Below are 23,642 nucleotides of genomic sequence, written 5' to 3' on the forward strand. Positions count from 1 at the left end.
CTCTTCCTCCCCCCCATCCTCTTCCTCCCCCCCACCCTCTTCCTCCCCCCCACCCTCTTCTTCCTCCCCCCCACCCTCTTCCTCCCCCCCCACCCTCTTCCTCCCCGTTCCCCCCCCCCAGCCTCTTCCTCCCCCCACCCTCTTCCTCCCCCTCCCCCCCACTCTCTTCCTCCCCCTCCCCCCCACCCTCTTCCTCCCCCTCCACCCCCACCCTCTTCCTCCCCCTCCCCCCTCTGTCCTCCTCTCCCCCCTGACCCCCCCCCCCATCCCTATTCTGCAACTAGACTAATATCATTATGCAGCGAGTGTAAACATTTTCAGTTGGAAAGCAATCTTTATAATTTAGATGAGAGTGAAATATATTTGCATTTTTATTGTAGATTCTATTGATTGGAAAGCAAACATCACAATTGTTTTTTTTTAAATTATGCTGTTTCAGGGCAGGATTTTTGTTGTGCCATGCATCTGCAGTTTCAGAGTGAGATACCAATTGTATATAAAAATCTCTAATACAAACGATTTGGTATGAATTCACACTGTGCCGGTGTTTTATCTGCAAACCATAAACCATCCAGTTTATTTTTCTTAAACTGAAAAATAGATCTTTTTCACAAACCTTTCTAGAAAAAATAATTTTGCGTTTAGTTGATCTGCTATAACAGGGGCACTTGATTTTAGCTTTACTGATCTACTAATCAGTTTCTCTAATTAACCAGAATGCTAATATAGTAAACACACTTGAGGCATTATTTAGTTCCAGTGATTACAATAAGAGTTAAATATCAGGCAGTGTATAATGAATGAGCAGCCAATCTCATAGTAGCCGTTTTATTCCATCGCCCAAGATGAATTTCAACATTTTAATCTTTTTCATGGTAAGAGATGCAACAGCAAATTTTTCATATCCCAACAGCCTCAGGGCATTCCAATTGTTCTTCTCTTCAGCTTTCACCCTGTGATTCATCAAACTCTCCAATTCTATGATAAAAGGGGGAAATATGCAGAAGGGCTGTGAACAACCCCCTATTTAATTCCCTAGCAACTAGGCTTGCACCATATGCAGATCCAGACCGAGGTCTACCTACTCGGAAAAGCCCAGAAATCTAGCGGCAACATACTAGAAATGGATTTCCTGTCTTAGCACCTGGAGCTGAGCATTTTCCAAGTGCTGTGCACGGGGAAAAGGGCACTAAAGTAACCTTTAGATATCAAGCCTCTGCTATTGCCTCAGAAGGTAGATACTGTTCAGTGCAGAACCAGGAAAATTTCAGTTTTGAGGTAGAGTCTCATGTTCCCTCAAGTCAGCCGAAGTGGCAGCATTGTTAACGAGTGGGTAAATCACATTATTTTTTATCACTGCACAGTAATATGAGCTGGAAGATGCAGTTGAGGCAAAATGGAAAGGGGAAAGACTATGGAGGGATTTGAAAATTGGTAAATTTTAAAATCACAATATTGACAATTTGACAATGTAGGTCAGCAAACACGGACGGGTGATGCCCGATGACTAGGAGTTGGTATGAATTTATATGGATACAGAGGGCGAGGGAACCAAACCAAGATCATAGCCTCAAGCAAGGTCTTGCATGGAGTTTGAAAAAGTTTTATTCCAGGTAACATCCTATGCTAATTATATTTGATGATTCGTGTGGCAAATAATATATTCTATCCATAGGCTTTGCTCTTCCATATGCATTTGATACTGCATGTGGACTTAACTAACTTCATTCAACATTAATACAATGGAACGGAAGGTAATTTTCTAAAAGATACCCATGAACTGCATTTTTAAATACTCAAGATGCAATACACTGGCATTTGTTCTGTACCATCTCCGGGCAACAATGTAATTGAACAATGTTGGAGAGAAGAAAAACCTCAAAGTCTGTTTTTGACCGTGTGGTGTTGGTAAAACTTTGTTTAATTTGGAAAAACTGAGTGCACACAGGAGATAGATTCTGCGACTATCCTGTAGCTCACAAAAGTCAGCTCTGCCTGTCCCCAGAATCACATGCATATATATTTAAAGTTCTTCGGAGTCACAAGCAGGTATCGACGTCACTGAATCATTCCAAACAATACAAAGTGATCAGAATACATATTTTCTGGTCTCCGTAATGGGAAAATAATTAAATAATGTTTCCTGACAATCTCATGGGTTTGTGCTTAACATATGTAACTTCTAGAAGAGGTGTGAATGTATTGGACAATAGATCCCTTAGACTTACTGGGGCCTCCTGGGTTTCCCTTTTCATATTCAAATACTCTGAGATGATTAAATAATTTCCAATATGGGTGACTTTAACCCCTTGCCTGGTGGTTTGCCCTTGACCTGTGCTATTACCATACTTTGAGACATCTTTATTATACCAATCCCAACACACAGCAATTTCTTCTGCTAACGAACAATATTTTATAATCCTCAAACTGGAGCTCATATCTGCTGCTCAGGAAAGGATGGCGAAGATGATTCTGGAAAAGAGCGAAAGTAACAGGGTAGTTGTTATTGGAGACTTTAACTTTCCAAATATTGACTGGAAAAGATATAGTTCGAGTACATTAGATGGGTCGTTCTTTGTACAATGTGTGCAGGAGGGTTTCCTGACACAATATGTTGACAGGCCAACAAGAGGCGAGGCCACATTGGATTTGGTTTTGGGTAATGAACCAGGCCAGGTGTTAGATCTGGAGGTAGGTGAGCACTTTGGAAACAGTGACCACAATTCGGTGACCTTTACGTTAGTGATGGAAAGGGATAAGTATACCCCGCAGGGCAAGAGTTATAGCTGGGGGAAGGGCAATTATGATGCCATTAGACATGACTTAGGATGTGTAGGTTGGAGAAGTAGGCTGCAAGGGTTGGGCACACTGGATATGTGGAGCTTGTTCAAGGAACAGCTATTGCATATTCTTGATAAGTACGTATCAGTCAGGCAGGGAGATAGGGGTTGAGCGAGGGAACCGTGGTTTACCAAAGTGGAATCTCTTGTTAAGAGGAAGAAGGAGGCCTATGTGAAGATGAGGCGTGAAGTTTCAGTTGGGGCACTTGATAGTTACAAGGAAGCGAGGAAGGATCTAAAGAGAGAGCTAAGACGAGCAAGGAGGGGACATGAGAAGTCTTTGGCAGGTGGGTTCAAGGAAAACCCAAAAGCTTTCTATAGGTATGTCAGGAATAAAAGAATGACTAGGGTAAGAGTAGGGCCAGTCAAGGACAGTGGTGGGAAGTTGTGTGTGGAGGCTGAGGAGATAAGCGAGATACTAAATGAATACTTTTCGTCAGTATTCACTCAGGAAAAAGATTATGTTGTGGAGGAGATGCTGAGACCCAGGCTATTAGAATAGATGGCATTGAGGTGCGGAGGGAAGAAGTGTTGGCAATTCTGGACAAGGTGAAAATAGATAAGTCCCTGGGGCCTGATGGGATTTATCCTAGGATTCTCTGGGAAGCCAGGGAAGAGATTGCTGAGCCTTTGGCTTTGATTTTTATGTCATCATTGGCTACAGGAATAGTGCCAGAGGACTGGAGGATAGCAAATGTGGTCCCTTTGTTCAAGAAGGGGAGTAGAGATAACCCCGGTAACAATAGGCCGGTGAGCCTCACGTCTGTTGTGGGTAAAGTCTTGGAGAGGATTATAAGAGTTACGATTTATAATCATCTAGATAGGAATAATATTAGGGATAGTCAGCATGGTTTTGTGAAGGGTAGGTCATGCCTCACAAACCTTATCGAGTTCTTTGAGAAGGTGACTGAACAGGTAGACGAGGGTAGAGCGGTTGATGTGGTGTATATGGATTTCAGTAAAGCGTTTGATAAGGTTCCCCACGGTCGGCTATTGCAGAAAACACGGAGGCTGGGGATTGAGGGTGATTTAGAGATGTGGATCAGAAATTGGCTAGTTGAAAGACAGAGGGTGGTGGTTGATGGCAAATGTTCAGAATGGAGTTCAGTTACGAGTGGCGTACCACAAGGATCTGTTCTGGGGCCGTTGCTGTTTGTCATTTTTATAAATGACCTAGAGGGCACAGAAGGTTGGGTGAGTAAATTTGCAGACGACACTAAAGTCGGTGGAGTTGTAGACAGTGTGGAAGGATGTTGCAGGTTACAGAGGGACATAGATAAGCTGCAGAGCTGGGCTGAGAGGTGGCAAATGGAGTTTAATGTAGAGAAGTGTGAGGTGATTCACTTTGGAAAGAATAACAGGAATGCGGAATATTTGGCTAATGGTAAAATTCTTAACAGTGTGGATGAGCAGAGGGATCTCGGTGTCCATGTACATAGATCCCTGAAAGTTGCCACCCAGGTTGATAGGGTTGTGAAGAAGGCCTATGGTGTGTTGGCCTTTATTGGTAGAGGGATTGAGTTCCGGAGCCATGAGGTCATGTTGCAGCTGTACAAAACTCTGGTACGGCCGCATTTGGAGTATTGCGTACAGTTCTGGTCGCCTCATTATAGGAAGGACGTGGAAGTTTTGGAACGGGTACAGAGATTTACCAGGATGTTGCCTTGTACGGAGGGAAAATCTTATGAGGAAAGGCTGATGGACTTTAGGTTATTTTCATTAGAGAGAAGGTTAAGAGGTGACTTAATAGAGGCATACAAAATGATCAGAGGGTTAGATAGGGTGGACAGTGAGAGCCTTCTCCCGCGGATGGAGGTGGCTAGCACGAGGGGGACATAGCCTTAAATTGAGGGGTAATAGATATAGGACAGAGGTAGGTTTTTTACACAAAGAGTAGTGAGGCCGTGGAATGCCCTACCTGCAATAGTAGTGAACTCGCCAACATTGAGGGCATTTAAAAGTTTATTGGATAAGCATATGGATGATAATGGCATAGTGTAGGTTAGATGGCCTTTAGTTTTTGACTTCCCATGTCGGTGCAACATTGTGGGCCGAAGGGCCTGTACTGCGCTGTATCGTTCTATGTTCTATATCATAAACAACTTCCATTCACCCATTTGCTGAATTACATTGGCAATATGCTGATTTTAAAATATTTTCGAATCTCTCCATGGTCCTGTCACATTTGCAAGTTCTAATCCTGACCTCTGGCCTCTTGAGAACCTGATTTTAAAATAATTTCACAATTAACATCCATGTCTTCAGGGTGGCATGGTAGCACAGTGGCTTCACAGCTCCAGGGTCCCAGGTTTGATTCTCTGCTTGGGTCACTGTCTGCACGTTCTCCCAGTGGCTGCGTGGGTTTCCTCCCAGTCCAAAGATGTGCATGTTAGGTGGCTTGGCCATGCAAAAATTGGGTAGGGTTGTTGGGTTACAGGGAAAGGGTGGAAGTGTGGGTGTAAGTAGGGTGCTCTTGCCAAGAGCTGGTGCAGACTCAATGGGCCAAATGGCCTCCTTCAGCACTGTAAATTCTCTGATTCTCTAGGTCCAAAACTTTAGCATTCCTCAGCAAATCTCAACATATTTCTTAAAAATATCCTCTGACCAATTACATAGAATATATATTCTTCAAGTTTAGAGCTCGGAACATGTATGGCCCAACTCAGTGAAACTATAAATCAACTACCCACTAAATTTATATATTTGGCAATACTTGTTTAAAGCAATCCACTCCTTGTAACAATAACATTCACATTTATTGAATTTAACACCAGTTGTCAAATTTATTGTTAAGTGATGCAGTTGGACAAATGTGCCATGTTGGTCACTGAATTTCTCCAGAACATGGTTTTGCATTCTAGAATCAGAATTTTTATTTTTCACTTTCTGACATAGAAACATTAAATAGCATTTTGATGTCATCATGAAGACAATACATCTGAAGATATTTCATACAAGTTACAATACAAAAGTTGTTAAGAGTGCTCTTCAGCCAACTTCTGAGCCTTAGCAACGGCTTCTTCAATAGGACCAACCATGTAGAAAGACTGCTCGGGCAAGTGATCATATTCACCTACAGGAAAAAAGGTGCAATAGTGAGAAAAAGCAAATAGCTGCACTGTATTTATTATAGCCTTTAACTATTTGACAACCTGAAAATACATTTAAAAAAACATACAAAAAGGGGGAAAAATCAGTGATAACTTGCCTTGAAGGATCATCTGAAATCCTTTGATGGTCTCCTTGATAGGCACCAGCTTTCCAAGATGACCAGTGAACACCTCAGCAACCTGGAAAGGCTGTGATAGAAAACGCTGGATCTTACGAGCACGGGCCACAGTCAGTCTGTCTTCTTCTGACAATTCATCCATACCCAGGATGGCAATGATATCCTGCAAAGACTTGTAATCCTAAAGAGAAGAACACAAGAGTAAGAAAAACAGTTAAACCATTTTTGGTCATACATATGGGATAGGAGAAAATATTATAACTAAATTAGCTGGGTTGAAGTGTCAAAGAATTCAGATGGAAACAGTCTAAAGGCTCTTCAGTACAAGTCCTTTATCTTTATAGCAAAAAAAAGTCAGCTGAAAAACTTAGCAGACTCTGAGAAAATTACTTCAGGCTGGCTTTATTTTTTATTTTCTATAAGTGGTAGAAAATTCTGAACAGAATGACCATTAAACAGCTTAGGTGATTCAGTGACAAATGTTGAACCAGTCAATTCAGATGCAGTCAACGGTTCAACTTTCAGCTAACCTTGTGCCATTGAAAAAACATTAAAGTTATTACAAGGTTCAAGAAAATTTATTGAGATATTTGGAGGAAAAGATTCTAGATCAGATGTTAGCTATATTGTTTAATAGTTATTTTTTTTTTTAACAATGAAGCAGACACAAATGGAAAGAACAATACCTTAATATAAAAGTTAAATCCATACAAACCTGTAGGATCTTCTGTACACCACGAGCAATGTCATAGTGTTCCTGCCCAACAATGTTGGGGTCCATAATACGCGAAGTAGAATCCAGCGGGTCTACAGCTGGATATATACCCAATTCAGCAATTGCACGTGACAGTACAGTTGTAGCATCCAAGTGGGCAAAGGTAGTAGCAGGTGCAGGATCAGTCAAATCATCAGCTGGCACATATAGCCTGAAATAAATGAATTCCCTCAGTACAAGGTATAGGTCCGTGCAAAACCATCTAATGATTTAGTGATTAATCACTGCTTAATAAAGTCAATACTGCATTATAATTGGGCAATTAAGTAGAAAAAAAATCAAATATTAGTTTAGTTACCTGCACAGATGTAATTGATCCTTTCTTTGTGGTGGTGATTCGCTCTTGCATGGTACCCATGTCAGTGGCCAGGGTGGGCTGATAACCTACTGCAGAAGGAATACGCCCAAGCAGAGCAGATACCTAAAAGAGAAAGATTATAGGAGAATAGTACACAATTTGTCCAAAATATGACAAGTTTTATGAAGCTACTGTCGCACTTAATGTACCACCAATGTAAAGAAAAACAAGTTTACCTCTGAACCAGCCTGTGTGAACCTAAAAATGTTGTCAATGAACAGCAGCACATCTTGTCCTTCTTGATCACGGAAGTATTCAGCAACAGTTAATCCAGTCAGTGCGACTCTAGCACGGGCACCAGGTGGCTCATTCATCTGACCATATACCAGGGCTACCTAAGGGAGATTAAAATGAAATCAGAGGGCATAGTTGCTTATACTGACACCATGCAGCAAAACATTCAGAACCACAAAATGTACACTGGACATTAATTCCCATCTTACTCATGATTTTATCTAGTTTTCTCCTCAAATATATTAAGCCATTCACTTCAACCACACCACATGGGTAGTTCTGAATTCTACACAGCATTTATACACCATTTCATATTTAGAGCACCTCGTTTTAGACTCAAGATGGCAGATGTATTTGCTGTTTACATCACTATTTAAATACCTAAAAAAGCAATGATCACAGCCTTTTCAGATAATTATCCAATTCTCTTTCCAATAGGATTTTTATTTCCAACCTTAAATCTGTGCCAATCTTTCTGTCAATGGAAGCAGTTTATCCTCATCTACTGTTCAAAGCCCTCTGTATCAATTATTTTCTCAGCCTTCTGTACTCAAAAGGAGAACAGTCCCAGCTTCTCTAATCTATTTAATTAAACTTATTCATACCTGAAACCATTTTTTGAATCTTTCCGGGCCCTCTCTCAACACTGTCATGTCCTTGTAACAATGCCCAGAACTAGATGCAGTACTCTAGTTGAAGTCAAACCAGTGTTTTAAACAGGTTGATCATAACTTCACTTTTTGTACTCTAGCAGCATATTTATAAAGCCCAGGATCATGTACGCTTCATGAACCACTCTCAACCTGTACTGCCACCTTTAAAAATAATTAAACAACCACTGCAATCCAAAAAAATCAGGGTTGAAGTTATGACCAAAATTGCTGAACTAAATGTCCAGAAGAGTGTAAAAGTGCTTCTATGTACATTTTCACCATTCTTGTTGACAAAAAAAACTATACAATATTCAACACTTTACCTTGGAAGTTGCATCTTTCAGATTGATGACACCAGATTCAATCATTTCATGGTATAAATCATTGCCCTCACGAGTGCGCTCTCCTACTCCAGCAAACACAGAATAGCCACCATGGGCCTTGGCAACATTGTTAATAAGTTCCATGATAAGTACGGTCTTACCGACACCAGCACCACCAAAGAGACCTAAACAGACAAGCAGGAAGCTTTAGCTTGATTTGTATCAAAATGCAAGCCTAAGAAATTTGCCTTGGTTGGGGCTGCTCATTTTAATTTCACTCCAATCCAATGCAAAACAAAGGTTCTAGTCTAAATAGCCAGTTCAGAAATCCTCATGTTTGATAAATACTCTCCAACTGCATTTGAAATTACATACAGTAAAGCTGAATAACTTCAAATAAGCCACAGCTTTAATTTACACATGGTTTGGGCAAGAAGCTTTACAGTCGAGCTGCATTAAAGGCAATAACCTTACACCGTGCACTTGCTTCAGCGACACAAGTGTGCAATTCCATTCACTCCTTGCCCCACCAACCCCCATTGTATTTGGGAAATGTTTGTATTCGAAAAATGCTTTTATAAACAAAGTGGCAACATACTGACCAATAAATATTTAACTCAAACTAAATCAAGTTTATTTCTGGTCATACTTACCAATTTTGCCACCCTTGGCATAAGGAGCCAACAAATCTACAACTTTGATGCCAGTCACCAAGATCTCTTGTTCAACGCTCATCTCCACAAATTCAGGAGCTTCAGCATGAATTGCAGCATATCTAAGGTGTGAATGAAATCACATGCAAAAACAGCATATAAATCATGACAAACCAGGTGAGCAGAAAGCAACAAGGATTCACCCAAAGTTGGCATAATTAACTTGATCAATCCAATTTAAAATTCTTTCACATTCTATTTTATTTCTAGTTACAATTTTCTGAGACAATGGTTTTGGCATTTATATTCCAGATCTAGATTTCAGTTTACAGTCAACTACTGGTGAGGAATCATGACTAGAAACTGGACCAAAATAATAATTTTTTTAAAAAATATTTTTATTCTCCTTTTTCACATTTTCTCCCAACTTTACACCCACCAACAATAAACAATCAGTAACAAATATGTCAATCCCCATATCAATAACAAGGATCCCATCCTCCCACCAAACATTAGCCTGCATATTCACACAAACAAATGACAAAAAGGGATCACCCATAGTTGCCATTAATACACAGCTCCCCTCCCCCAACCCTTCCACCCACACGCCCCAACTAATGTTCGATGCTATCCAGTTCTTGAAAGTGCATAATGAATAATGCCCATGAATTGTAGAACCCCTCCATCCTTCCCCTCAGTTCAAACTTAACCTTCTCAAGAGTCAAGAATTCCAACAGGTCTCCCCCCCGCCACGCCAGGGCACAGGGTGGAGAGGTTGCTCTCCAACCTATCAAGATCCACCTTTGGGCGATCAACTAGGCGAAGGCTACAACATCTGCCTTCGTACCCGTTTCTAATCCTGGCTGGTCCGACACCCCGAACATGGTCTCTCGGGGGCCCGGGTTCAGTTTCACGTGCACCACTTTAGAAATTACCCTAAAAACCTCCTTCCAGCAATCCTCCAGCTTTCGACAGGACCAAAATATATGAACGTGCTTCAATTCCTTCCAGTCGTGCCTTCTCCTCTTCCAAAATAGCTCTGTAAACCGCTGACGCTAGCTCCTTCTCTTGTCCCCTTATCATCAGCACCTCCTCTAGCAATGTGGAGGCTGGCTCCATCAGGAAGCTCTATCTCCTTTCTGGCAAAGTCTTGAACCTGCATATATCTAAACATTTCCCCCTGCACCAGTCCATACTTCACGTCCAGCTCCTTCAATCCCACAAACCGACCCCCAAGAAACAAATCTTTTAGTTTTTTATCTTAATCCCCTTCGCCTCCCATTTCCTAAAATTTCCATCCTACCTCCCTGGCTCAAATCTGTGGTTCCCCCAAATTGGCATTTCCCTTGACCCTGCCCCCAACCTGAAGTGTTGGCGAAACTGCCTCCAATTTCTCAATGAAGCTATTATTACCGGACTCCGAGTATTTCCCCGGGGTTATCGGGAGCGACGCTGTTGCTAGTGCTTTCAATTCCGACCCCCTGCACAAACTCTCCTCCATTCTGACCCACTGGGAAGCAACCCCTTCTCCACGTTCGCCGCCCAGTAGTAATACATCAGGTTCAGATGACCCCAAAACCCCCGCCTACCTTCCCCTCTGTAGCAGCACCTTTAACTCTGGCCACTTTCCCTCCCCATATGAACAAAATAATCCTTCCCTCAATCTCTGAAAAAATCCCTTGGCAGGAAAATCGGCAGGCATTGAAAAAAAAAAACACAGAAATAGTGGCAACACGTTCATTTTAACTGCCTGTACCCGACTCGTCAGTGACAGTGGGAGACCATCCGACCTTGCCAGATCAGCTTTCACTTCCCCAACAAACTAGAAATGTTGTACCTGCAGAGCAACCCCCCTCCCAGGCAACCTTCACCCCAGATACCCAAAGTGAGTCCCTCCCCAACAGAATGGCAGCCTCCTCCCACCCCTGCACCCACCTCCGGTCAAGACATCACAAAATACTCACTTATCTAGATTTAGTTTGTACCCCGAGAAAGACCCAAACACTTCAAGCAGCTCCAATATTCCCCCTATCGACACACTGTTCCAACAAGTATAAGAGCAAGTCATCGGCATATAAGGACACCCTATGCTTTATTTCCCCCCCCACAATATTCCTTTCCATACCCCCGAACTTCTTAATGCGATGGCCAACGGCTCAATCATGAGTGCAAACAGCAGGGGAGGGGGACATAGGACATCCCTGCCTAGTCCCACGGTGAAGAAAAGTATCGCGAGTTGATGCTGTTTGTGCAGACACTCACCCTTGGCTGCTTATATGGTAGCTTTACCCAATCACAAATCTTGGTCCAATCCCAAACCGCTCCAGAACTGCCATCAAGTACCCCCATTCTACCTGATCAAACGCCTTCTCAGCGTCCAATGCCACAACCACCTCGGTTTCCTTCCCCTCTGCCAGTGCCATAACGACTTCAATACCCTTCTAATGTTTGAAAAGAGCGGCCTCCCTCTCACAAACCCCGCCTGATCTTCACCTATCACCTTCGGGAGGCACTCCTCCAGCCTACCCGCCAGTACTTTTGCCAATACTTTTGCGTCCACAGTCAGATGTGATATGGGCCTATACGACCCACACTCCGGCAGATCTTTATCTTTTTTTAGCAACAGGGAAATCAATGCCTGCCTCTTCAAACATCCCCACCATCATGGCTGCCAGCTTATCCTTAAATTTTTTAAATAATATTCCACCAGAAACCCATCCGGTCCTGCCACCTTCCCCGACGGCATACTCCCAATCGCATCCTTTATCTCCTGCTCCACTATCACCCCTTCTAATGTAGCCCTGTCCCCCTCCCCCTAACCTACTCCAACCCATTTAGAAATCTCCCCCAGGTAGCTCGGATCTGTACAACCTCTCAAAATTCATCAAAACCTTGTTAATCAGATTCGGAGCCACCACCAACTTTCCTGCCCTATATCCTCACCTGAACAATTTCCCTTACCGCTGCCTCCCTCCGGAGCTGACCTGCCTTATCTCCATGTTTACAACATAATATTAAAACTGCTGTACTTAGCTTTATCTTTGCACTATGGGTTGGTAGACTTTTCATTTATTTTTCTCAATTGTGTGTAGCCGTTGCACAAATCACAGTCACCACATGAGAATTGTACTGCAAGTTGTGGCTTGCACTCTCGTCAGCCAGAATCATTTTGTATACATGTAGACTTTCCTCCCACACAAATCTGTTTGCTCAATACGGTTTTAAAGCACTCGGGTCATCCAAGTGGACCATGAGTAATTTTCAGACCTGGTTTCAGAACAGCACCATGGAAATGGCTGCAACATAACTTTATATTAGTGCATTAGGAGTCAGAACAAGATTCCACCTCAAGTTACACAACCCTTGGTATTGATGCAGAACAGCAATGTAACTGCAGCCACTAGAAAAAACTTAAACACTAAAAATCTAGCGACTAGTTTGATGAAAATAAGGCATCCTCAAGAAATGTGCACATAAATCAAAATTACACAAATGCTGTGCAGCACAGCATTAGATCAGAAATGAAATCAAAGAATTGGTCTACCAAAACCAAGCAATTGTGAATTCTGATTGTTTAATAAATAATAATCTTTATTGTCACAAGTAGGCTTACATTAACACTGCAAGTAAGTTACTGTGAAAAGCCCCTAGTCGCCACATTCCCGCGTCTGTACGGGTACATGGGAGGGAGAACTCAATGTCTAAATTAACTATCAGACCATCTTCAATTTAAAAACACGGGGCTGTCATGTTCTTTTTCAGAGACTGGGTAATCCAAGATTGCACTTGTATCATACCATGTCTCTCTTAGCAGCTACTCCTAACGTTATAAATTTCCTGCCACATTAAAAATATATGATGGCTTGTTGTAGAACAGTTTATGTCAGTCAAATGCATTGGCTCAGTTGATCTGAAGAACCCACACCAGTTTTCAGCAGGCTAACAAGTCTGAAATTCAGACTGGAGATCAAAGTGATATGACAAGCTGATTATTCCAGTACTGTGATTGCATTTGTTTGTTCAATTAAATAAAACTATTTCAAAATGTTCACATTTGCTTCCATTATTCAGTGGCACAGCCAAAATTCTCAGTGCAACATAATCTTTAACCAGTCAATAAAACCAACACAGGGGAAACTAGCCTAGAATGCCCCATATTCAACTTGAAATTATGTGCTTTAATTCAACATTAAGCAAGACATAGGAGCAGAATTAGGCCAATTGGCTCATCGAGTCTGCTCTGCCATTCAATCATGGCTGATATGTTCCTCATTCCCATTCTCCTATCTTTACCTCTTAAATCCTCACTCCCTTATTAAACAAGAAACCCCTTTATTAATCAAGAATACCAGATTTGTCCTCGAGGTGCTGTTACCTACAGGGTTACAGACCAAGAGCTAGAAGGTGGAATTGGACAGCATAGTTCTTTCTTTGAACAGGGGCTGGATTCTCTGCCCTGCCACATTTCTGTTTTACCCTGCCGGCAGGATGTTCCGTTACACCGGCTAGTCAATGGGGTTTCCCATTGGGGGCAGCCCCACGCCATCAGGAAACCCCCGGCCTGCCAGCATCCCACCAGTGGAGAATCCAGCCCAAGAACTAGGAGCAGGCAATTTAGCCTCGTAAGCCTGCTCCACTATTCCAATACGATCTTGGCTGATCTCACCATGGCCACAACTCCACCTTCCTTCCTGCCTGTTTTCCATAACCGTTCAACACATTACTAATTAAAAATATGTCTAACCCCTCCCAGCATCTACCACACTGGAATTCCACAGGTTCAGGACCCTCTGGGAAAAGCAGTTTCTCCTCATCGCGGTTTTAAATTTACTACAGTAGTCCCCCTTTATAACGCGGGTGTTGGGGTCCAAGACCCCCACCCGCGTTGTAACCGAGCCGCGGATATCCATGATGGGGGTTTTAAATTTATTTAAAAATCTATGCTAGCGCTTCCCATTGAGTGTCTAGGGGGGGGGGGGGGGGGGGGGGCGGGGGGAGAGGTCAGACCCCCGTAGACTCAAAATGGGAAGCGCTAGCATAGATTTTTAAATAAATTTAAAACCCCCATCGTGGATCCAATTAAAATTTCAGCGGCCGGCTCACTTTGATCCGGAGAGAAGCTGCTCTCAGTGAAATAATCAGCCGGCCGCTGAAATTGACACTGCCCGCTGCTCTCTCCCTCCAATCCAACTTTTAAGTATTAATGTTTCTGATTGGAGGGAGAGAGCAGCCGGCAGTGTCAATTTCTTTTTTTTCCCTCCGGCTTGCCCCCTCTCCCCCCACATCCTCCAACTAGACCCCTCTCGCCCCACACCCTCCGGCTCGCCCCCTCTACCCCCCCAACACCCTCCGGCTCGCCCCCGCAGGGGGGTCTCCCCCACACCCGCAGGGGGGTCTCCCCCACACCCGCAGGGGGGTCTCCCCCACACCCGCAGGGGGGTCTCCCCCACACCCGCAGGGGGGTCCTCCCCCACACCCGCAGGGGGGTCCTCCCCCACACCCGCAGGGGGGTCCTCCCCCACACCCGCAGGGGGGTCCCCCCCACACCCGCAGGGGGGGTCCCCCCACACCCGCCTCCCCTCCTCTCCCCCCCCAACACCCGCCCCCCCTCCTCTCCCCCCCAACACCCGCCCCCCCTCCTCTCCTCCCCCCCCAACACCCGCCCCCCCCTCTCCCCCCCAACACCCGCCCCCCCCCTCCCCCCCACCACCCGCCCCCCCCCCTCTCCCCCCCAACACCCGTCCCCCAACACCCGACCCCCCCCAACACCCGCCCCCCCAACACCCGACCCCCCCCAACACCCCCCCCAACACCCGACCCCCCCCAACACCCCCCCCAACACCCGACCCCCCCCAACACCCCACCCCCCTCCAACACCCGCCCCCCCCTCTTCTCCCCCCCCAACACCCGCCCCCCCTCTTCTCCCCCCCAACACCCGCCCCCCCTCTTCTCCCCCCCCAACACCCGCCCCCCCTCTTCTCCCCCCCAACACCCGCCCCCCCTCTTCTCCCCCCCCAACACCCGCCCCCCCTCTTCTCCCCCCCCAACACCCGCCCCCCTCTTCTCCCCCCCCAACACCCGCCCCCCTCTTCTCCCCCCCCAACACCCGCCCCCCCCCTCTTCTCCCCCCCAACACCCGCCCCCCTCCTCTCCCCCCCCTTCTCCCCCCCCTCTTCTCCCCCCCTCCCCCCCCTCTTCTCCCCTCCCTCTCTTCTCCCCCCCCTCTTCTCCCCCCAACACCCGCCCCCCCTCTTCTCTTCTCCCCCCCAACACCCGCCCCCTCCCTTCTCCCCCCCCAACACCCGCCCCCTCCCTTCTCCCTTCTCCCCCCAACACCCGCCCCCTCCCTTCTCCCCCCCCCCAACACCCGCCCCCTCCCTTCTCCCCCCCCCCAACACCCGCCCCCTCCCTTCTCCCCCCCCAACACCCCCCCCTCCCTTCTCCCCCCCCCAACACCCCCCCCTCCCTTCTCCCCCCCCCAACACCCCCCCCCTCCCTCCTCCTCCCCCCCCTCCCTTCTCCCCCCCCCCTCCCTTCTCCCCTCCCCCCCCCCCCCCCAACACCCCCCCCCCCCCCAACACCCCCCCCCCCCCCCTCGGCAGTGTCAATTTCAGCGGCCAGCTGATTGTTTCAGTGAGAGCAGCTTCCCTCTCTGGATCAACGTGAGCCGGCCGCTGAAATTGACACTGCCCGCTGCTCTCTCCCTCCAATCCAACTTTTAAGTTTTAATGTTTCTGATTGGAGGGGAGAGCAGCCAGCAGTGTCAATTTCAGCGGACGGCTCACTTTGATCCGGAGAGGGAAACTGCTCTCTCACTGAAACAATCAGCTGGCCGCTGAAATTGACACTGCCGGCTGCTCTCTCCCTCTAATCAGAAACATTAAAACTTAAAAGTTGGATTGGAGGGAGAGAGCAGCGGGCAGTGTCAATTTCAGCGGCGGGCTGATTATTTCAGTGAGAGCAGCTTCCTTCTCCCGAGCCGGCCGCTGAAATTGACACAACTGACAGTTGGGGTCCATCAGCCCCCCCGCGGTATATCGCGAACCGCGGTATTGCGGAGCGCGGTATAACGGGGGACTACTGTACTCCTTATCCTGACACTATGACCTCTTGTTCTCCAAAGCCTCACAAGAGGAAGCATCCCTGCCACCTCTACTTTATCCATACCTTTTATCATCTTGTGTACCTCAATTTGATCCCCCCTTATTCGTCCAAACTCTATTATAGAGAGTACAGGCCTAAACTGCTCAATCTCTCTTCATAAGATACTCATCTCTGGAATCAATCTAGTGAGCCTCCTTTGAACTGCCTCCAAGGCCACTACATTTTTCCTCAAATAAGGGGACCAAAACTGCACAATACTCCAGGTGCCTCTAGGTGAGATCTCACCAATGCCTTGTAACACTTCCTTGGCTATAAATGACAACATTTGCTTTACTATCTGCTGTACCCGCGTGCTAGTTTTCTGCAACTCATGCACAAAGGCACCAAGATCCCTTTGCATCAGAGCGCCCCAAAGTCTTTCCACATTTAGATAAGTTGCCTTTCCATTTTTCCAATCAAAGTGGATGACCTCACACTTATCCACATTAAACTCCATCTGGCCCACTCTCCTAATCTATCAATATCCATTTTAAGATTCTTATTTCCTCGTTGCAACTTACTGCCCCACCTATTTTAGTGTCTTCTGCAAACTTGGCTATAGAACCTTCTATCTCTGTATCCAAGTCATTAATATAGATTGCAGGTTGGGCCCCCAAAGACCGAACCCTGTAGTACCCCGCCAGTTACATCTTGCCGATCAGAAAAAGACCCATTTATCCCATCTGTTTTCTATCCATCAGCCAGTCTTCTATCCAAGCTTATAAATAAGCCCTATCCCATGTGATTCAACCTGGTGTGTTAACCTTCTGTGCGGCACTTTATCAAACACGTTCAGAATTTCAGATATATTACATCTACAGGATCCCCATTATCCACTTTGCTGGTTACATTTTCAAATTATTCAAACATGATTTACCCTTCATAAAACCACGCTCATTCTGATGGATTGCGTTTCAACTTTCCAAATGTCCTGATATTACTCCCTTAATAATGGATTCTAACAATTACCCCAAAACAGATGTTAAACTAGCTGGTCTGTAATTTCCTACATTCTGCCTCACTCCCTTTTCGAATAAGGTTGTTACATTAGCAATTTTCCAATCCACTGGAATCTTTCCTTTGTCCAGGGAATTTTGGAATATTATAACCAATAAATCCACCATCTTCGCTGCCACTTTCTTTAACACCCAGAACGTATGCCATCAGGCCCTGTCTGCCTTCAATCTCAATAGTTTGTTGAGTACAAGATAGCTAGAATAGAATTAGAAAACCTCAATTTCTCCTCTGAATAAATATCCCGTGATCAGAGATAGGAAAATGCACAACGAACATCAGTTAATGTCAGTTATGGGGTTAGTTACAATGGTTCTTTTGACAGTTTTTGGAGAACACCATATATCTGGGGCTGTTTAGCACACTGGGCTAAATTGCTGGCTTTGAAAGCAGACCAAGGCAGGCCAGCAGTTCGATTCCCGTAACAGCCTCCCCGAACAGGCGCCGGAATGTGGCGACTAGGGGCTTTTCACAGTAACTTCATTGAAGCCTACTCGTGACAATAAGTGATTTTCATTTCAATCATTCATTTCATTATTGAAGAATACCATATTTGTTTTCTAATAAAGCCATTTATCTGGCCACACAATGGGAAAATATGAATACCGTATATACTCGCGTATCATGCGACTTTTGAAGACCTAAATTGTAACCTAAATTTGGGGGGGTCGCATGATACACGAGATACAAAATTCGCGGGTGTTTTACTTGCTGTTTTTTCTGATGGGAAGATGTTCAGCCACTTGACGTTTCCATTCATAAAAACATGAATGGAAACGTCAAGTGGCTGAACATCTTCCCATCAGAATGCTGTGGTCAAAATCTGAAGAGTAGTATTCCTGATCATATGGGTAGTTTATTCAATACATGGCCGTCTTTTTCCGATACAGAATTCACGGGTGTTTTACTTGCCGTTTTTATGAATGGAAACGTCAAGTGGCAGAACGACGCTAGTAAAGACAGCTGGAAAGCTGTTCGATTCGCGAACAGCTTTCACAACAGAATCCACTCTGCAGAATCCACAGACAATGATACCATTTGGAAGTTTTAGTTTGGGCATTAATGTCCAAAAAAGTGACTCGCATGATGCATGAGATATAGCATAGAATCATGTTTTGGGGACGAAAATTTAGGAGTCGCATGATACGCAAGATCGCATGATACGGGAGTATATACGGTAGCTAATATTTGGTACTTGGATCTAGAAAAGCACTTTTGAAAGTTCAATCACACAATTATATAAAGCAAACATTACTTGTAGTACAACACTTACTCTTTGGTGTTGATTGGTCCCCTCTCGTCAATGGGCACCCCAATGACATTCATGATTCTGCCGAGTGTTTCTGGCCCAACTGGAATCCTGATAGGAGCACCAGTGTCCAGAACTTCCTGCCCACGGACCAACCCTTCAGTACCATCCATTGCAATTGTACGTACGGTGCTTTCACCTATACAGGTTTAAGTTTTACAGTCAATCTCAACTGTAGGAAAAGGTATCAATTTAATTCATGACATTTCTCTCAGATGGCAGTTGTCCTCAAGACATTTCAGAAGAACAGAAGTCATTTTTTTTTCATTCAAGATTGTCACAAGATTCCTCCCACAAGTCCCAAAGATGTGCTATTAGGTCATTTGGAATTCTCCCTCTGTGTACCTGAACAGGCACCGGAATGTGGCGACTCGGGGCTTTTCACAGTAACTTCATTGCAGTGTTAATGTAAGCCTACTTGTGACAACAAAGATTATAAAAAAGTAGGCTTACGTTAACACTGCAATGAAGTTACTGTAAAAAGCCCTCAAGTCACCACATTCTGGCACCTGTTCGGGTGCACAAAGGGAGAATTCAGAATATCCAATTCAGCTAACAGCATGTCTTTTGGGACTTAAGAGGAAGCCCACGCAGACACCGGGAGAACATGCACTCTGCACAGACAGTGACCCAAGACGGGAATTGAACCTGTGACCCTGGTGCTGTGAAGCAACAGTGCTAACCACTGTGCTATCGTGCCACCCACGATGTCTCATCATTATCACTTTGATGTCTCATCATTGCATTCTACCTGAAAATAAAGTCAAATAAAACTGCACTCACCAAGATGCTGGGCAACCTCCAGGACCAGCCTGCTCTCACGACCTGTCACATCCAGAGCATTCAGGATTGGAGGAAGCCCTTCATCAAACTGAACGTCCACAACAGCACCAATGACTGCAACAATTCGACCCCTTGCCACACCTGCCTTGGCAGAAGGATTTGCTTTGGCGACATAGTTTCGTCCTACAATGCAAAGTTAAATACACAGATTAATAGTCTGAACCAACCTCAACTGTCTAGTCCTGTAGTAATGAATAGTAACATTCAGATTTCAATAGTGCCTATCTTCTGGATATTCAAAAGTAGATAATGAAATATTAATTTTGGACATTTGACACAAGCTTGAGCAACAGTTTTGCTTCTACATAAAAAAATGGCATGCATATGAATTGCAAAAGTTCCAAACTGAACTTTAGAATGGCTAAAATTGCATTAAGGAATCAGAATTGAATGACTAGCCGGCACATTCCTTCACACCACAAACAATCCATCCACTTTGGAATACAGTTATTAACAGGACAACCTCAACCCCTGGAGTAAAGCTTCCATATGATCAATTGTGTCAAATTCCAGCTATGAATCAGTAGAATCTACAGCAATACTGTAAATTTATTTCAGACATCTGAAGACTGAAAGCAATTTTTGTCATCCAGGCATCTGCCACGAGAAATTGACTGAATTTATATGCAGCAACGCTTCAGTTCCAGTCCGGGACTTGGACTGTAAGGACTATCAGTACCCTCATTGCATCTTAAGATTTCAATTGCAATATTTTAAAGATTAGAGTTCACACAAGCCGGAATGTAGAAATAAGGAGTTGACAGAGCATTTGAAAAATTGGGAGTTGATTCGCGACCCAATGTGGGTGTAAAAGGTAGGCCATGTCTAACAAATATGACTGAATTTTGAGGAAGTAACTTCAGTAGACAGGGGAATGTAGTTGTGTGGATTTCGAGAAGCCACTATACAAGACTCCACAAGACTTAACCAAATCAGAGGCAAAATGTTGCCTGCTTCAGGGGTCTATCCAAGGTGGTAAAAAAGATTATGGATATGAAAAATTACTAGTTATATGCTATGCCACTATATTTGTTCATAAGATTGATAATATGTAGTCAAGGGCATAAAATGACAGACTGAGTGCCAGACAGATTTCAATGCAAGCTAGTGGAAGGTCTCCTATTTTGTACAAAAAAGATAATTCAGTATTTGTTTTCTAAATAGTGAACAGCGGCACTCCAAAGAGATTTAGGGGGTCCATGTAAATGGATTCTAAAATGTAGTAGCCAGGAAAAGCAATTAGAGGCTCATTGAATATTAGCCTTTATAAGATAGCTAGGAAATGAAGGAGCTGCTGTTTTACTAGTTGCACAAAGCCCTAGTTAGACCACTTCGGAAGCTCTGAACAGTTATGGGCACTTTACCTCAGACAGGATACATTGGCCTTTGGAGTGCAGATTTACAACATTATCAGGGATCCAAGGGCTAGATTTTGAGTAACAGTACAAGGTTTTCATTCCATGGAAGATGGATCATTTGCTTAATGTTTTAAAGATTTTGAAATGGGTGGGAAGAATTGATGACGAGTGCTTAATCTCAAAATCAGAGATGGGTCATTATGTTAGGAAACACTTCTCCCAAAGGGCTGTAAGAAGCATGGGCCTTGCCCACAAAAAATATGCTAGCTTAATTTATTTTAAACAAGATTGATTTTTGTTAGCGAAGTGCATCAAGTAGGTAGAACCAAAACAACTGTTGACAGTAGGATACAGATCACCCATATTCTTACTGAATGGTGGAACAGGTTTGAGATGAATGATCCATTTGATTTGCAATCTTCTTTATGCAGTCTCCAGTAAATAAACTCATTTATACACTGGTTCCAGTTGTTGAAATGTCTAAAACACTGAGGACAGTGCTAACCAACAGACACCATGAATTATCCCCAGGTCTGGCTACATGATTTTGGCCCCATGTAACCACTTTAACCAAGATCTCAATGTTCATGTGGAAGCTTTGCAGTCTTCTCTTCCACCAAATTAGAATTCTGGCATGGAACGGCAGACATCAAGCAGCTTCTAGGTTTTTGTCTAACACTTGCAAGAGGTATAGTACTTCAAATTTAGAATGATAAATACCATTGAGGGAGACCCATTCAGACTCTTGATACAGCTACCAAATTAATCCCAATCCCCAGAGTCCTATTCTCCTGGAGCAATTAGCCAAATTGGTAATGAGGACTACTCCCCCTCCATACAATAAAACCATAAGGAGTAGGAGCAGAAGTAGACCACTCAGCCCATCAAGTCTGTTCCACCATTCAACCAGACCATGACTGATCGGTTATAATCCTCAATTCTCTTACCTAATTAAAAAACTCTAATTTGGCACGGCCTTGAATATACTTAACCAGCATGTAGTGCCCTCCGCGACAAAGAATGGATTCACCACCCGGAAGAAATGCCTCATATCTTAAATCAGCCACCCATTACTCTTTGATTTCGTCCTCTGGTCCTAACCTCTCCCACAAGAGGAAACATCCTCAGCAGCTATCCCGTCAAGCCTCTGAGAATCCTATGTCTCAATAAGGTCACCTCGCATTCTTCTAAACTCCAATGAGTACAGGCAATGTTGCTAGTACTTCCATTTTTTTTGTCGTTATTTGACATTAAAACAATTTATCAGATAGCCAAGGAAGTATCATAATATGCAAAACCACTTAGAGCCTGTAGTTTAGCTTTTCTTCCCCCACCAAAACATTAAAAAGGATTGAAGGACACATGCATCCACTGTGCAAATAGATAGATTCTACCAAGGAAAGGGTGCCTGTCACTCGTTTTTTATTTGTCAAATCTGCAACTCAGAACAAGGGCTAATTAACTTTTTGGACAACATTGCAGGTGGGTAGCCTGCAGCTCGAATGTGCGACTGTGCTGTGAAACTGGGCCAAAGACTGTGCAGAGCTGTGATCAGCTGTCAAGGTGAAACGGAAGGACATCGGAGAAGCCGAAAACCACGTTAGAAAATAAACGTAAACAGGCGAGATTTAACAAAGTAAATGGAAAAGAAACTGCTGGATTGAGAAATGTCTCCCACACCCCCACCCAAAGTCGCGGATGCGAGAGGAGGGGGAAGGAGCAGCTCCAGGCCACTAGGCCCCAGACCTGTGCCTCCAGGACGATAAAAGGTCAAAGTGAGCACGGCTCCCAAATTAGCGGAAGCACCGACGCTGCTTCCCCCAACCCGGGTCATTAATTCAACGAAGCGACTCCAGAGAGAAAGGGGGCCCCGGGGTTCAGATCTGCGGGCGGGGGTCGGATAAGGAAATTTGCAGGCCTGCTCCTGGCGGTTCCGCCACTCGGCGCCAACGGGGAACTCGGCGCCAACGGGAACACTAAGGCCAAGCAGCCGATCCGGGATACCTACGTGAATAGAGTGCACCGGCTGCACCCGTTACAGACGGTATGGGGTTGACCACAGGCCGGAGTGCCTGCACCACGCCCCGGCTGCACCGTCCAACAGCTCCCAACATGGCGAACGGCAAAGTGGACTAGGACAAGCCGCAGGCTGCAGTCATATATATAGACAATGGCGGCCCTAGTGCGCATGTCAACACCAGGCGCGCACCGCATTGAGGGGCATGTAGTCCGTTTAACAGAAAGCTTCATAGAGATTGTCGCAAAGTGAACTACATCTCCCCTAATACCTCTCAGCTACGGGCTGCATGCTGGTTATTTGCTCATGAGGTCTGCGTTAAAAAAACGCGCTTTTTATGCTGTGCAAGTCGTGCGTGATATTAAACCCTAAACCAGGAGTGAGCATGTCTAAAAGCAAAGCAACCATTTTATGGTTGAGGTAATCCAACCACACGACCTGTCAGCTCTGGACTTAGTGGAAGCTGTTTCAATTTTGATTCTGAAGCACAATTTCCAGTCTTATCAACTGGGCTCGCATTTCTATATCCGCCTTCGGATGAGGTGAAATGTTGACGTCAAGGTCTCTCAAAGTGGACTATTCAAGGAAGAACAGAGGAAATATCCCAGAGTCCTGGCCAACATTTAATCTCAACCAATATCTGAAAGAGTTACAAAAGTAAAATATTACAGTATTACAGATGATAGAAATCTGAAATAAGAACAAAAATGTTGGAAATAGTTTTTAAAATGTCAGGTCAAAACCTCTGCATCTGTTTTTCTTGCTGGTTCTTCCCGTTTTATTCCTTAATTTTGAATTTGGACAGCTACACTCCAACCATTAACACCTCACCTGGTCACAGCTTTTGTTTAACAGAAAAGTGAGAAAGCTGGATTCTGTCATGAGGAAATCAC

At 44.6% G+C, this 23,642-nt stretch overlaps 1 protein-coding gene across 1 annotated transcript; it reads right to left on the bottom strand.

Moving 5' to 3' along the window:
• Positions 1-5,594: 5,594 nt before the first annotated feature.
• Positions 5,595-22,903, bottom strand: atp5f1b (ATP synthase F1 subunit beta). Its single transcript, XM_038789776.1, has 11 exons — positions 22,741-22,903; positions 19,315-19,497; positions 18,496-18,670; positions 9,066-9,187; positions 8,413-8,597; positions 7,379-7,537; positions 7,143-7,265; positions 7,070-7,071; positions 6,785-6,995; positions 6,049-6,250; positions 5,595-5,913 (listed from the first exon to the last, which is right to left on the bottom strand). Exons 1-11 carry the CDS (start codon positions 22,844-22,846, stop codon positions 5,816-5,818), a joined length of 1,566 nt encoding a protein of 521 aa, XP_038645704.1. The 5' UTR covers positions 22,847-22,903; the 3' UTR covers positions 5,595-5,815.
• Between the last annotated feature and the right edge of the window lie 739 nt (positions 22,904-23,642).

This window comes from Scyliorhinus canicula, chromosome 2, assembly GCF_902713615.1.
Source record: "Scyliorhinus canicula chromosome 2, sScyCan1.1, whole genome shotgun sequence".
NCBI lineage: Eukaryota > Metazoa > Chordata > Chondrichthyes > Carcharhiniformes > Scyliorhinidae > Scyliorhinus > Scyliorhinus canicula.

Excerpts from the sequence above, each read along its gene's own strand:
- atp5f1b (XM_038789776.1), bottom strand. The coding sequence starts at position 22,846 with ATGTTGGGAGCTGTTGGACGGTGCAGCCGGGGCGTGGTGCAGGCACTC. Across the intron at positions 18,671-19,314 it reads GGAGGTTGCCCAGCATCTTG|GTGAAAGCACCGTACGTACA; the intron begins GTGAGTGCAGTT and ends AAACCTGTATAG. Across the intron at positions 9,188-18,495 it reads GGACCAATCAACACCAAAGA|ATATGCTGCAATTCATGCTG; the intron begins GTAAGTGTTGTA and ends TTCACACCTTAG.